The sequence below is a fragment of the Rhamphochromis longiceps genome, linkage group LG20 (genome assembly GCF_057381845.1).
Source record: "Rhamphochromis longiceps isolate RC_006_pf linkage group LG20, R_longiceps_female_GT1.1, whole genome shotgun sequence".
NCBI classification, from domain to species: domain Eukaryota; kingdom Metazoa; phylum Chordata; class Actinopteri; order Cichliformes; family Cichlidae; genus Rhamphochromis; species Rhamphochromis longiceps.
In genome coordinates, this window is record NC_140576.1 from 17,128,797 (window position 1) to 17,144,822 (window position 16,026).

General features: G+C 39.6%; 1 protein-coding gene across 1 annotated transcript; it reads left to right on the top strand.

Annotated features, from left to right (window-relative positions):
• The first annotated feature begins 734 nt into the window (after positions 1–734).
• On the top strand, positions 735–15,823 carry gata5 (GATA binding protein 5). Its single transcript, XM_085393834.1, has 7 exons — positions 735–1,091; positions 1,568–2,228; positions 5,001–5,170; positions 7,378–7,506; positions 7,722–7,806; positions 8,073–8,200; positions 14,187–15,823. Exons 2-7 carry the CDS (start codon positions 1,709–1,711, stop codon positions 14,304–14,306), a joined length of 1,152 nt encoding a protein of 383 aa, XP_085249960.1. The 5' UTR covers positions 735–1,091; positions 1,568–1,708; the 3' UTR covers positions 14,307–15,823.
• Positions 15,824–16,026: the final 203 nt, after the last annotated feature.

Sequence of the window (16,026 nt, forward strand, 5' to 3'; positions counted from 1 at the left end):
TATTATTATTATTATTATTATTATTATTATTATTATTATTATTATTATTATTATTGCAGTGACATGTAAATTATACAAATAACGGAATTAACTTCCGTATATTTCTCTGTATATTTTGTATTTTTAACCTGCTATTTTTTTTTTTAGTCAAAGGTTAATTGACGCTTAAATCACCAATAATTCCCATTGGTTTCTGTGAGCTACCAGCTACGCCTAAAGTGATTGTTTTATATACAGTAGGTTATTGTTCTAGTTCTATTTCTTTCTCTTTTTCCAATGGACAGGTAAACGTAATAGTTTTAATCTAAAAAAGTATCTTTCAGTTTCATTCTGCACTTTTATACCTTGAGGAGCTGATTTAATTGTTATGAAAATGGAAACCTTGGGAGCAGTAAGACGGGTATTTTTTTTATTTGTTTCAAATGTGGAAAACCTTAAAACATGATTTTCCAGGTGAATTTAAAAAAAAAGTCGTGCATTAAATTCCCCTGTAGAATGAAGCGTAAAGGCAATGATCGTGAATACTGCTGTGTATAAAGCGCCAATGGAGCCTCCATATCCTTCGTCCTATCAAACAGAACAGGGTTTTATTAGTTTACACTTTAGAAGTCCTCAATTCTCAGGTTTGAGCTCTCCTGCCCTGTCCTACCCAGGGGTCCTCCCTCCTTAGCGCCTTCCTTCCCTCCCCTCCGCCGTTCCCACCCAGGTCTACATCAGATCGCCGATCTGTGTCACGTGTTTTACTCCCGTACAAATTTTCCAGTAGGAGAGCGAATAGACGCACACTCATAACAGCAATTATCAGCGACAGTACCTATCTCCAGATATACGCAGAGGAAGAAGAGCGCTCCAGTGATCCCGGACTCCCCCTCCCCCTGGAAAAAAATCATTTTACTTTTGCTTACATTTATCTTCCACCACTTGTGAGCAACTTTAACGCACTAAAACCGAGCTATTTGGAGAGGCTCGGCTGAGCTCCATCGTCTGTCTGCGTGGGTACGGAGGGAGAAAGTTTGCCTACTGCGCTTGTCTGCTGAAAATTTTGACTGGTAAAAGACCAGACTGCTTTATCACCCGACCGTCCTTATCTGGTGAGATAATGCACTGAGAGCCCTTGGAAAGAAACTGCGTTCCTCTTGTACACGGCGCAGAACTATTATCAACGTTTTATGTGTTTTGATTTACTATTGATAGAAAGTATATGCATCACAGATATGGAAGGGGAGCTCGCTATCTTTTGTGGTGTTTGATTGAGTTTCCGTTTCTGATTTAATGAGCCAACTGCGGAGGCACAGGATGTGTGGGGTTGCTGATAGTCGCCTCCGAGTGTGCAGATATCCTTGATCATTAATGTCATTCTAATCCATTCCATGTCTCAAGGTGATATAGGTGAAATATGTCTGACGCGGATTGTCGAACTTTCCTTTTGGCATGGCTCATTGATTGGGGAAAAATAGTATTTTTGCGCAATAAAGCTTAAGGCTGGGTGGGTGGATCAGTTGCCCATGAAACCTTTCCAGTGTTTTTTTCAGCTATCTTCTTTCTCTGTACATTTATAACAATGCAGGATTCACATCAAGGCACAAAAGTTCCTCAGGAGAGTGTGGATGAGATTTGTGGACATCTCAGCAGTCCTGCGACTGGCTGAGGAAGCCCTCCCCGTGTTTTTCCAGTTTTCCGCCAGGAAGTAGATTTTAAAGAGAGAAAAATGTATCAAAGCCTGGCCTTTTCTTCCAATCAGTCCCATTACACGCATGACACCGGGAATTACATCCATCCCTCGGCCAGCTCTCCCGTCTACGTCCCTTCCACCAGAGTTCCTGCCATGCTGCCCACCCTGCCCTACCTGCAAACCTGCGACTCGCCCCATCAGTCTCACGGCCTCAGTGGTCATCACGGCTGGCCCCAGGCCGGCACAGACGGCTCTTCCTTCACGCCCAGCAGCCCCCATCCCTCACATGGATTCTCCTACTCGCACAGCCCGCCCGTGAGCACCAACACCGGGCGAGATGCAACCTACCAGAGCCCGCTGGTTCTCGGAAACGGAGCTCGCTCTGACCAGTACGGAGGCGCTCTGGTGCGCTCAGTCGGAGGTTCCTACTCCAACCCGTACGCCTACATGAGCCCCGAGATGGCGACATCCTCCTGGACGCCGGGACATTTCGAAAGCGGGGTGATAAGCCTGCAGGGCCGACAAGGTGGTCTGTCGGGGAGAAGATCCAGTCTGGGTAAGCACATAAATCAAGTTTCTAAAACTATTGCGAAATCCCGGTTCCCTCTGATTTACTGGAATTTTTAAAATTATTTTTTTTAACGAAGTATGAAAGACTGACAGTAAATATATTTTTATTCATAAAATAATTTTTCATAATTTGATCATTTTTAATATGTTTTCAACGGGGGGGTTGATGTTTTCTGTTTTTTTGTAGCCACAAGATCATATTACCGCTTGAAAACACTCGTAAGCTAAATTGTTGCATTTTCCTTCCAAATATTAAGAACATAATAACAATCACGTCAGTCTATGCTTGCTTTATGTCTTCTAATTATTGGTTGCTTAATGTCCAAATGTCAGCATCAATAAGACGAATTGAATATTCTGAACATTTTGTTCGTGAAAACGGTGTTGTTGTTGCTCCACAATCATTGTTATTGTTTTTAACATGGCAGAGGTTCTTTTTAAACCTCATTTACCGGTTGTAAAGGCCAGGCAGTTATTTATTACAGCGGCTGACAGAGAGGCCTGTAAACATAATGCTTGTGTCATGCAGTCGGTGATTGAATCAAAGTCCCCTAACAATCCCACATTAGATTTAAACAATACACATTCATCAAGAAGAGAGTGACGCTAAAGAGGGATCAATTAAAATGTTAATTTAATTCCCTGGTTTAATCACGACCTTCACACGGGGAGAGAAAAGCCCAGTGAAAAGGGCCACTGCCGTGACAATAAGAGCGGTTATCACCTTGATCAGACAGTCGAAACGTCTCTAAGTGTAGCCGTCAGCATTTATTTGGAGGCCACGTGTTGGATCGGGGAGACAGGAGTGTTTGAAGTTCATGATTTAGAAGAGTTTGATGGTCTGACACCACTTAAAAATGTTAACAGATAAATGAAACCCAATTTAACTCTTTAGTGTATTGTTGGTTTAATTAAAGAGTCCATTATTATAGAAAGGATCAACAGTGAGTTCAAATGGGTTTATCTTTTCATTAGGTAAACATGATAATTGAACATAAATGTTCATACAAGGATCTCTTGCAGTATTCTTAGTGGTAAAGTATTAATATCTTTATAAACGAATGGGGGATCTCTGGCCCACATTTGTTAGTGGGCCCTTTTTTAGGTCCCAAGATTGACATGGATATTTTACATATCAGGCATTTAAATTTGTGCACAAAGGAAAACAAAACTAGTCGGTCTTTATGGCCTTAAATACTTGGGCAGAGTTTATGGTCAGAACAGTCTTGATAGTTAAAATGTGTTAACAATAAAGTTTCCATCGCCCCTATAAAGAAATAAAAAAACATTTATTGGTGCAGTTTTGCTTCTTTCCTGCTTTCTTTTAATTTGATTGACGGGGACGAAACAAGCTTTGATGTTTTGTGATTCTGCATTCAAATATTTCAAAAACGATTAAATAATCACTGGGTAGAGCTAAAGTTTAATGCCATAGCAATGAAGCGCACAGCCGATTACTTATTATAAGTGCATTAACCGAATCAACATTTGGGGACTTGAACGCATAAATTATTTTAATTTGAACAAAAAAGAAACGTTTTCAGCCAAGGGGATAAGTCTAACCATGAGGCTATTCAACTTATGGGACGTTAACTTTTTTTACAGAGTTCATTTATCTCATCATGGCTAGTTTTATCATTTTACTACTCATAGATCACTATAAACGCTGCTAACTCACTTTCTAAGCGCATGTATTTTTTTATGTAACATATGTGTTTAGTTTAAGGGTTTTCATGTTCTAAAGCAATCTAGTGTTTTGTGTTTTGATCTCAAATCCAAATTTTCATGTCATTATTTCCAACCCTAAGCATTGGAGATGATGATTATCTTTAGGCTGACTGTGAAGATTAATTTGGACCGTTTACGGAAACATAAACCCATTAATTATTCTCAGTCATCTTAAATATGAATAACTAGTATTTCAGAAAATCTTTCGGTTAATATTATTCATGTAAAGTGTTTGGTAATTAAAACGCAATGACCCTTTTCAGTTTTACTCGCCCTTTATTTTGTGATGAATTCTTTTCTTCCGAAACGATGAGAAATACAATCACAAGTTCAAAGGGTGAGTCCGGGACAGCTTTGTCCCGACGGACGTGGTCTACTTCAGGTCTGGCTCGCTCTTTCTGTCTCTCTTTCTCTGGTTTATCGATGGAGGGATTAGGTATTTGAGCAATTAATGCCAGGAGTCCGTAGTGTGTCAGAGAGTGATGAATGTGGAGGTTGAGGTGATGGCGGAGGGGGTGGCGGGGTGGGGGGTGGCCGCTGAAAATGCTACCCCCCAAACAGATTCCTCTATTTGATTCATTCGCATGCGTTTGAGCGCCCTTCATCATACGGACTGGGATGGGGGGTGGGGGTTGCGTGGTGGCGGGTTACATTCCTCCCTGGCTATTCATCAGGCACTGGACCGTAGCCACGACAGCGCCACGCACGCCCGCGTACGCTGTAAAAGTTCAGAAGAAGGTGTTGTAATAAGGCATGTAGTCTTTTGAATGTATTCATCTAAGGGTACCAGAGAGACCAAAACGTCGTGAAACCACGGAGATAAGAAGTGTTAGAGATTGTCAGAGATTGGTCACGTTGGACAAACTGGAAGTGAACACGAGTACCATGTAAACGTTTAGGCCTAAATAATCTCCTAAACTCAAATGAAATAAACTGGCCAACAGCCATGAAATAATCATGTAATGTGCAGAGTTATGGTATATGTGTACATGCATTCAGTCTAATGTGCGTTTTCCCTGTCTGTGTTCAGACCTGATAGACGACATGCCCACGGAGGGCAGGGAGTGCGTCAACTGTGGCTCCGTGTCGACCCCGCTGTGGCGCAGAGACGGGACCGGGCACTACTTGTGTAACGCCTGCGGCCTCTATCACAAGATGAACGGCATCAACAGGCCCCTCATCAAGCCGCAGAAACGGCTGGTAAGACTCGCCGATAGATCGAAAAAACATAGTATAACTATGTAGCCTATATTACACTTGGGCGATACCGAGTCAGCCTACCTCATGATTTGCATTTTTCAAACCACTCTGCCATTCAACAGACTCCAAATAGTTTATTTATCGATTCCTTTTAGCTGAATTTATCGTCTGGTGTAATTTAAACTATAAAATCATTTGGAAATCATCAGTAAATGTAATCCTCATTAATATTCAAATATTCAATAATTTAAAAAATACATAAACTATTACTATGAGGGGGCCTTTCCGATTTTTTTTTTCAATGGATTGTACACACACATGGATTGTGTGTTGCACTTTAATGTTGCAAAAGGAGAGCAGAGTCAGCAAAAGAATCAAAGCAACGGTCTTGAAAATAAAAGACTATTATTCATTCTAACAAGAAATAAAAAAAAATATATAGACTTTTTCAACTACCTTAATTTACCAGCAGATAATCAAAAAGCATAAAGATGCAAATTCATATTTCATCTCTGACACACTTATATTTTTACCACAAAGTTAAACAACTATACATTTTTCTAGTACTGTAAGCTGTTGTGTTCCATTTTTTTTCTCCAGAGGCTCATTTCTAGACATCTTTTTGAAATTATTTTGTCCTTAAAATCTTCGAACAGGCATAACATCTCCTCCATCAAACTGGGGTAACTGCATGCAACAATTATCATTTAAGTGCCTGCAACCATATTTGACTGTAATATAATGAGAATAAACACTCTGTTGTGAAACTTTCTCTCATGGCTTACTCATCAAATGGAAATTACATTGCACATTATTGCTTTTATAGCTTTTGACAAGCTGGTTACAAACTGAACCTGCAGTTATGTTAAGACTGTTTTTCTTCAGTCTACAGTTTAAAACCAACCATGTTCTATTTATACTGATACAGCAAATCATCACTCTGGGGGAAGCTGGGATAAAGAAAAAGAAAATTTTTGCTTTAAAATTGTTCAGTTTGTTTTTGTAATCTGATATTATATTTTTTAAAAAACAGTTATTCCAGTGACACTTCATTAATAAAAATGAAAGTATCTTAATGCACAATTATGAAAAGAAATCCAAAATAAGCAAAGACTTGATAACAATGAGGAGAAAACAGGGGACGACTGAAGCAGCTAAGCAGGGATTCAGATAACACCCATGCTTTCCTTAAATGGCCAAGTTATATTGTTATTAGTGTATAAAGTTAAATGTTGAAATGAATTACTGGTAATCAGCAAGATAAGCAAAAATGCATCACTGTCAAAGTATTAAATCTCCAATAAGACACTTATTGAACACTTTACTTTTCTCATGTGACTTAGGTCTTTATGCCCAGATTCTTTGGTAGATCTAATACATCTTGTTTCTTGTTTTAACCTCCTGAGACCCGAACTCTTCCACGGCATGCATTTTTAATTTCTCTTTGATATTTGGTCACATTGGGGCCTGATGAAAGTAAAAACAAAGAATTACCAGATTTTTTTAACCTTATTTTTGTTTTTAAGAAAAATGAGAGCCACATATTTGTTTACAATTTTGACAGAACAGTAGCAGTATAATGTTCTCGTAAGTGGATATCAGGCCCATGTAGACCAAAACTGAGTATTTTGGTCTAAATAACCCAAAATGTGATGTCCACATATGTGGACGCTAGGTCCTGGGAGGTTAAAGGAGATATTAATTAGTAATAATTCAGAAAATGTGAACGGCAATGTTAGTGCATGGAGGCTTCAAAGGCTCTGTATTTCCCAGGAACTTCCAGCTCCAAAGCAACTGTGACTGTCAGCTACTCAACAAACTATTTCCACAACAAGGCTTTTTTTTTACTGTTTTTTATTTGTCCTGTGCTGACCTTGCCCTTGATTCGAGCTGTTTTTAGACAAGTTTCTGCTTAGCAACGGGATTTTCTGCTGCTGCTTTTGTTTCGCCCCAAACCAAACAGATATTCACACATGAAAGAATTATTTATGTTGCCTTTACATGTTGCCCAGCTAATGAGTTATTATTTTCTCTTTTGCATGGGCCTGGGGGCATTCATCATTGTTATACCAAACATACCAGCATCCTGCAATTCATTGGAAAAGTTGAGGGAACAGCTTAACGCCAATTTCTCAAACCTTACTTCAAGATGTGATCTGTGATTTCAGACAGTTGATAATTTACCATTCAAATATGTCCTCCTGCAGCAGACCACATCACGCCGGGCCGGCTTGTGCTGCACTAACTGCCATACCAGCACCACCACACTGTGGAGACGCAACGCTGAGGGAGAACCTGTCTGTAATGCCTGTGGCCTCTACATGAAGCTACATGGGGTAGGCCATGCTAAAAGGCTCTTTCAGCAAGCTTCTTGCTCCAGCAGGGAGCAGCTCATTATTTGCACAGCGTAAAACCTCTCCAAGGGCACTGTGGTCACTGTTATCAGAGTGTGGGAGGAGAGGTTGTGTGGGTTGTCATGACACTGTAGCCTCTGTTGTATTAGGGCCTGGGAGGTAGACTGAACTTATTTGTGTTGCTGTATTCCTTCCAGGTGCCCAGACCTCTCGCAATGAAGAAAGAGAGCATTCAGACAAGGAAGCGGAAACCCAAGATGCCCAAGAATAAAACATCCACAGGTAGGTCAAACAGACACTAAAATATGTAGGATGTTGTGTAGAAGAAAAAGCTGGTTAATGAAAGCAGTGTCAGTCATGTGAGTAGCTACTAACAAGAAATGAAATAAGCAAGAAAAACAAAAAGATTATGCCAGAATTGTTTGAGAATCTGCCTTCTCTAACCCTTTCTGGTTTAAAACTTTTTCAGAATCTGCAAACCATTCTGAAAAGTATCTCAGTGTATTAACATAATAATAGCTCATATTATCATCCTGCTGATTCTTCAGGATCTATCACCTCTGACACCGGCTCCCCAACCTCCCTGTCAGTCTCAGAGCACGCTTCCACTATTAAGAGTGAACCCAACATGGCCCCGTCACCCTATGCTGGACAGACTGTCACATCTGCCACTCAGGTAAAAGGTTTTCCATGCAAATTCTATGTTTGACTGTGTAGAAACTAAATTGAGCAGCAATTATTTAAACAACTGCTCAACAGATTTTAGTTTTGGCTATTCTTTTGTGTTTTTTTAATGCATCTATTTTTTCTTTTTAAACTCTCCTTGCACATAAGATAAGATAAGATAAGATAAGATAACCTTTATTAGTCCCACACGTGGGAAATTTGTTTTGTCACAGCAGGAGTGGACAGTGCAAAAGTTATGAGGCAAAAATTAGAATACAATAAGAATAAATACAGTACACAACTGTACAGAATAGAATAAAATAAAATACTATATACAGTAGAATAAAATAAAATAAATATACAATAAGATAAAAATAGAATACAAATACAAATACTATATACAACTGAGTAAAAATACAACGATGACAGAAAGGATTATTGCACTTAGTATTATTGCATATGTATGGATGTGTGTGCTTGATCAGTTAGTCTTTATTATGGAGTCTGACAGCAGTGGGGAGGAAAGACCTGCGAAATCTCTCCGTCCCACACCGTGGGTGCCGCAGTCTCCCACTGAAGGAGCTGCTCAGTGCTGTCACAGTCTGCTGCATGGGGTGGGAGATGTTGTCCATCAGGGATGACAGCTTAGCCGCCGTTCTCCTGTCACTCACCACCTCCACTGGGTCCAGAGGGCATCCTAGAACAGAGCTGGCCCTTCGGATCACCCTGTTCAGTCTCTTCCTGTCCCCAGCAGAGATGCTGCCGCCCCAGCAGACCACGCCATAAAAGATAGCAGAAGCCACAACAGAGTCATAGAAGGTCTTCAGGAGTGGGCCCTCCACTCCAAACGACCTGAGTCTCCGCAGCAGGTACAGCCTGCTCTGCCCTTTCCTGTAGAGGGCGTCTGAGTTATGAGTCCAGTCCAGTCTATTGTTCAGATGAACACCAAGGTACCTGTAGATGTCCACAGCCTCAATGTCCATACCTTGGATGTTCAGTGGTTGCAGTGGAGAATGCTTGTGCCTGCGGAAGTCTACCACCAGTTCCTTGGTTTTACTGGCGTTGATCTGGAGGTAGTTCAGCTGGCACCAGTCCACAAAGTCTTGGGTTAGACCTCTGTACTCCTTGTCGGCTAGTAAGTGGCACATGAAATTTGCTGAAGCATCTGTGAAAAATATCTGTCTAGATGTCTCTCCCATATCCCTCTGCCAATGGCTTGTCAATATTTGGAATTTCTCAAGCTGTTAAAGGTCCTTCAGAAATGTCTGACCTTTATGAAAATGCTCTTTTCAGCTTGATTCTAACATGCTAAAACCACATCAATAAGAGCAATGGTGCAAAAGTGATTGTAGGAAGTAACCATGTTTAAGACGTTAAGCTCTGTCATACTCACAAAAAGAGATGTGAAAGAAGAGGTGACTAAAAATTCCAGGTCGTGAGCATATAAATGTTTTAAGTCTGAAGGATTTTGCTTGCTCTTCTACTCCCAAACCTTCACGGGTTTCTTTTTGGAGTTTAATCCACTGGATCCGAATTAACTTGTCAATGAAGGTGATGATATAGAGCCTAATGTGCTATAATCACATGCATTCATCGACATGACTCCATTCATTCAGTTACTTTAAGGAAATGTTCTGCCTAGATTGCTTAAAGCAGAGGTTCCCAAAGTGTGGGGCCCGCCATTGCAGGAGGGGCGCATATGAAAAGGAAAAAAAAGAACGCTTGGACACTGCTACCATAATGGACAGGTTTTTGACGGGCTTCCACACAAACGCAAAGCAGGAGATGAAGCATCGCCTAAAATGTTTCCAAACCAACTTCCTTCCAAGCCAAAGACTAGAAAATATGGTAAAGCATATCTTCCCATTGGCTTCACCTGCACAAGTGCCAAGGTTGGTCCCTGCGACAGAATTACTTCCGCCTGCGCGGGGAGCACGCGCTGGGCTCTCCAAACCACGGACAGACAGTATCCCAGATTCTTGATTTTTAGTTCACAAACACTTCTTGTAATGACTAACTACTCCTGACATTTTGGAGATGTTTGCTCTTTATACAGTAACGTTACAGTGGGATACAAATAACATCAGGCTGATCCTGCCACAGTTTGTTCCCCCTGTCTAAATCAGGACAAACAGTATCCCACAGCTGTTTATGTTTTTAAACCCATTTTGCACAGAGAGGCATTTTTTTGAAAAATGTATTGATAGCAATGTTGAACATTATTACACAGGAAAAAAACAACTACATGTAAAATAATCACACCATGACGCCCCTGCCTTTCTAAATGGAGGGACAGTAACTGCGTGTGTATATGTAAGCGTGTAAAAACTGCAGGTAGATTAACAGTATTTTGTCTCTATCTGCCATTGTAGAAATTCATCTCATGTAAACAATAACGTGACGCACAGCGTAACGTGAAAAAAGGCACATACCTTGCGTGACGAACTCTGTATTCCTCGTCCACACGTAAACGCAAATACGGAGTTAAAAAAAATTTGCATTTTTCGGTGATTTCAAAAGCCGTTTATGTGTGGACGAAAGGCCCAAACGCATAGAAAAACAGCATTTTCAAAAATACCCGTGTAGGTGTGGGCATAGTGTAAAAGAGTTAGTAGGCTAATTTATTTCATTGCTACCTGTAATTTATTGCAGTTTACTTTTATTCATGTAATTGTTTACTAAATTTTTGTGGTGTGAAATAACCCGCAATGGAGTTTGAAAACAAAATATGGGTGTGTGTGGCTGGAGGATGTGTTTGTGCTGGGGGGGCAGGTGGGTGGGATTAGGTGTTGTGGGGTCACGAAGATTTTTCTTGTAAAACAAAGGGGGGCCTAACGAAAAAAGTTTGGGAACCACTGGCTTAAAGAAACATTAGATTTCAATCAATAAATTTAAAGGGGTGGAAAGAGCATGTCTGCAATTGACTAACATCGTTACTTCTGGGGATACTAGCACTACCCAGTCCAATCAGTCAGCTAGCCAGTTACATCCATAGAATTTACTAGTATTTTTCTTTAATAAAATAATGTTGTGTTGATTATGGTGGTTTGTTTAGTAGTAATTTAAACATGTAAGGTTTATTATATATTCCACATTCATTTTATATGAAGTATAATAAATGAATCCTTTTTGTTTTGATGAATATCGCTTACAACTCATAAAAAGAGTGACATGCCGAAGAACTGATGGTGTTTAAAGTGCAGTGTGACGTTTTCAGTCTTTCTTGATTTGTTGGTTGATGTTGGTGGTTGTTAGTTGAAATTGGACACAGCCACAATATTTTAGACACTTGCTTTAGAACATGTCCCATCTGCAGACACTGTAGAAGCTTTATCCCAACTTTCTTTTCCACAAGGAATCAGCACCTGCCCACAGTGCCAAAACTATTTCCCAATGGTTTGTTTGCCTATGCTCAATTGGCCAACCAACTCCCCTGACCTTAACCACAAATCACTGGTATTGTCAAGAGGAAGATGAATACCAAAAGTAAAATTCAAAAGTAAAGATGGCTGCTCCCAAGGCAGTCTGGGCTTAATTAATATCCAAGCAATTCCACAAGTTGATTGCCTCTTTTCCACATTGCTCTGATAGAAAGCATAGGAAAGGAGCCTTCAACAGAGGTTGAATATTTCTGTAATTTTTGGTGTAAATCCTTTTTTTGATTCATCTTCTGAAATATTCTGGTAATTTGAGATACTGTGTTTCTGATTTTTGAATAGTTTTAATCATCAAAATTCAAAACAAAAGGCTGAAATATATAAATATATGAAACTTTGCCTTTTTTAATGAAGTTCTAAATACAGAAACTTTGACAATGTTGACATTTTTTGACATGCAGTAGCATATAAAGATAGGTGAAATTTCTGGGTATGAAAAGTGAACACAATGCCTTCAACCTACAATTCAATTCAATTCAATTTTATTTATATAGCGCCAAATCACAACAAAAGTCGCCTCAAGGCGCTTCATAGATACAGAGAAAAACCCAACAATCATATGACCCCCTATGAGCAAGCACTTTGACGACAGTGGGAAGGAAAAACTCCCTTTTAACAGGAAGAAACCTCCGGCAGAACCAGGCTCAGGGAGGGGCGGTCATCTGCTGTGACCTGTTGGGGTGAGAGAAGGAAGACAGGATAAAAGACATGCTGTGGAAGAGAACCAGAGATTAATAACAAGTATGATTCAATGCAGAGAGGTCTATTAATACATAGTGAGTGAGAAAGGTGACTGGAAAGGAAAAACTCAATGCATCATGGGAATCCCCGGCAGCCTACGTCTATTGCAGCATAACTAAGGGAGGATTCAGGGTCACCTGGTCCAGCCCTAACTATATGCTTTAGCAAAAAGGAAAGTTTTAAGCCTAATCTTAAAAGTAGAGATAGTGTCTGTCTCCCGAATCCAAACTGGAAGCTGGTTCCACAGAAGAGGGGCCTGAAAACTGAAGGCTCTCCCTCCCATTCTACTTTTAAATACCGGTACTCTAGGAAAAAACAAGTAGGCCTGCAGAGCGAGAGCGAAGTGCTCTAATAGGGTGATATGGTACTACAAGGTCATTAAGATAAGATGGGGCCTGATTATTTAAGACCTTGTATGTGAGGAGCAGGATTTTGAATTCAATTCTGGATTTAACAGGAAGCCAATGAAGGGAAGCCAAAACAGGAGAAATATGCTCTCTCTTTCTAGTCCCTGTCAGGACTCTTGCTGCAGCATTTTGGATTAGCTGAAGGCTTTTCAGTGAGTTTTTTGGACACCCTGATAATAATGAATTACAGTAGTCCAGCCTGGAAGTAATAAATGCATGAACTAGTTTTTCAGCGTCACTCTGAGACAGGATATTTCTAATTTTAGAGATGTTGCGCAAATGGAAGAACGTAGTCTTACATATTTGTTTAATATGTGCATTGAAGGACATATCCTGGTCAAAAATGACTCCAAGGTTCCTCACAGCGTTACTGGAGGCCAAGGTAATGCCATCCAGAGTAAGAATCTGGTTAGATACCATATTTCTAAGCTTTTCAGGGCCGAGTACAATAACCTCAGTTTTATCTGAATTAAGAAGCAAAAAGTTAGCGGCCATCCAGGTCTTTATGTCTTTAAGACATTCCTGCAGTTTAACTAATTGGTGTGTGTTATCTGGCTTCATGGACAGATAGAGCTGGGTGTCATCTGCATAGCAGTGAAAATGTATGCTATGTCTTCTAATGATGCTGCCTAAGGGAAGCATGTATAATGTAAACAGAATTGGTCCTAGCACTGAACCCTGTGGAACTCCATAATTAACCTCAATGTGTGAAGAGGACTCTCCATTTACATGCACAAAGTGGAGTCTATTAGATAGATATGATACAAACCACTGCAGCACAGTACCTGTAATACCTACAAGCATGTTCTAATCGCTCTAATAGGATATTATGGTCAACAGTATCGAACGCTGCACTAAGGTCTAGCAGGACAAGCACAGAGATGAGTCCACTGTCAGAGGCCATAAGAAGATCATTTGTAACCTTCACTAAAGCTGTTTCTGTGCTGTGATGAACTGAAACCTGACTGAAACTCTTCAAATAAGCCATTCCTCTGCAGATGATCTGTTAGCTGTTTGACAACTATTCTTTCAAGGATTTTTGATATGAAAGGAAGGTTGGAGATTGGCCTATAATTAGCTAAGACTGCTGGGTCTAGAGATGGCTTTTTGAGTAAAGGTTTAACTAGAGCCAGCTTGAAGGCCTGTGGTACATAGCCACAGGCCTTCAAGCTCTCTGCTGACCATTCCAATGGTCAGCAGAGAGCGACTTCTCTGGTTGCAAATACACATCTGGTTGTATAGAAATCTATGGGAAAACTGACTGCCCTTATTAGACCTCACCAAACACTTTGTTGATAGGTTTGTGTGTGAAATGACTAGTTTCCGGTAATTTTGAGCAAAATATGATGCTCATTTTGTAAAAAACAAAAAAAAGGTTTAGTAATTTTTTGAATGTCTTTTATTCCTGTAGACTGCTTCTCAGTTGGACAGCACAGCCTCAGGACACGTGGACATTAAATATGAGGATTTTCCATTTACTCCGACCTCCTTGGCTCCACAGAATTCCTGGTGTGCGCTGTCTCAAGCATGAACAAGCTCTGCCACAAGGGCAATACTGACCCGACTTGACTGATCAGTAAGGTTATCCCACCATCCTGAAACTTCTCCTTAACAACTCTGAAGCTGTGGAGGGCCAACATAGTGGGTCATAACCAGACAGTTATGACCCACTGTTATCAAGAGGGACTGTACAATTTCATTCTAAGGACATCTAATGTATTTTCTATATTATATATTGTAACACACTGGCTATGTAATGGAAGCATAAACGGCTCTCCTGGACTGCATTTTTGAAGGATGCATGTGAGCTTTCCAAAGACTCTGGACTGGCCCTGGCTTTTCTAAGCTCATATCTAGCAACTTCATTTCCTCAGAGGGACAACAACTACTACCTATTGCTAAAAGATATTGCTGTTTTTGGTAATAATCTACACAGCAAACCAATGCAAGGATGATTGAGTTTGATTTTATGAGCTTTAACTCCTTTAGCCCCCTTTTTTATGACTTCCATCCAACTTCGTGTGGGTCATTCGTTGCTTCAGTCTGAAATTGTCAGAGGGGAAAGCAAAGTTTGTTGTTAATGGTTATGCACAAAACAACTTGGTTAGTTTTGGTCAAGATCATATTTTTTATTGCTTAAAAAATGCTCCAGACTTTGTTTCTCGGGTGCCAAGTTCCACCTCTTCTATAGGTAAGAAACACCTGGCACATTTTATATGCAGTTATTCATATAGCTATTAATGCTACTAAAGTTTAAAACCTAAGGGTCATAGCAACTTGCAAAGACTACTCATAACAGTTTCATTCATGTTCCTTACTGTCACTAATGTGATAAAATGTCATGGTTTTCTATAAGGTTTTCAAGAACATGTTTTCATGTTGTTGTCACTGCAAGAAAGAAATCCAGAAAATGCCTTTATGGCTGTTGAACATGTCTCATTCCCTTGTAGATAATTAACTTTTATAGGCACATTATTTGTGTTGAGATAAGGACTGTTAAAAGTCATTGTAGACACTAAAACCAGCCAGTTATGACCCACTGTTCTCCATGTAGAATGGCTTTTGTGCTCTATGTCTCTAAGTGGTGATGCTTAGATTATGGTAGATTTATTTTTACAAGAAACAGAAGAGATAAAATGCATCCTGCAAGAGTTATTTGAAAACCAGGAGCAGTCATTTTAATTCTGACATGATGACATATCAGAATTTTTACCATTTTACTGCTCTAAAATTTGATCTTAATGAAAGTGCAATTTTTTTTTTCTTCAAAAATCGAAGACAAAACAAAGTGTGAAATTGTTGTAAACATTATTATCTAAATTTATTATCTGTGTTTTGTTAATACGTAAGGAACTATTATTTTGTTAGGAGTTGTTTTGGGTCTTTGAATCTGTTAAATTTAATAAAACTGATTCAAATTTTGAAAATCTGATGAATGGAATGATTTTTGAATGAATCTTTATTGTACAAGCGAACTGCCTGCTCAGCATCACTCCAGTTTTATTCATGTAGGTGAATATTCTGAAAATGTTTTCAACACTTTTAACTATCAATCATATTGGCGAAACTGTTCACCAACTAAAACATTTAATTAAAATAATTGAACCTACTCTATTTTACCTACTTAATGAAAGTGTTACTACTTACAGATGTATTATTTTTAGTCGCAGTTCAGCCTGTTAGCCATTACTTTTATTTCTTACCATTATTATTTCCAGCTATTTCAACAGTCAATCTCAATACTTGTAGAT

Coding starts and splice junctions, on each gene's coding strand:
- gata5 (XM_085393834.1), top strand. CDS start 1,709: ATGTATCAAAGCCTGGCCTTTTCTTCCAATCAGTCCCATTACACGCAT. Junction 5,171..7,377: donor TCAAGCCGCAGAAACGGCTG/GTAAGACTCGCC, acceptor GTCCTCCTGCAG/CAGACCACATCACGCCGGGC. Junction 7,507..7,721: donor TCTACATGAAGCTACATGGG/GTAGGCCATGCT, acceptor TATTCCTTCCAG/GTGCCCAGACCTCTCGCAAT.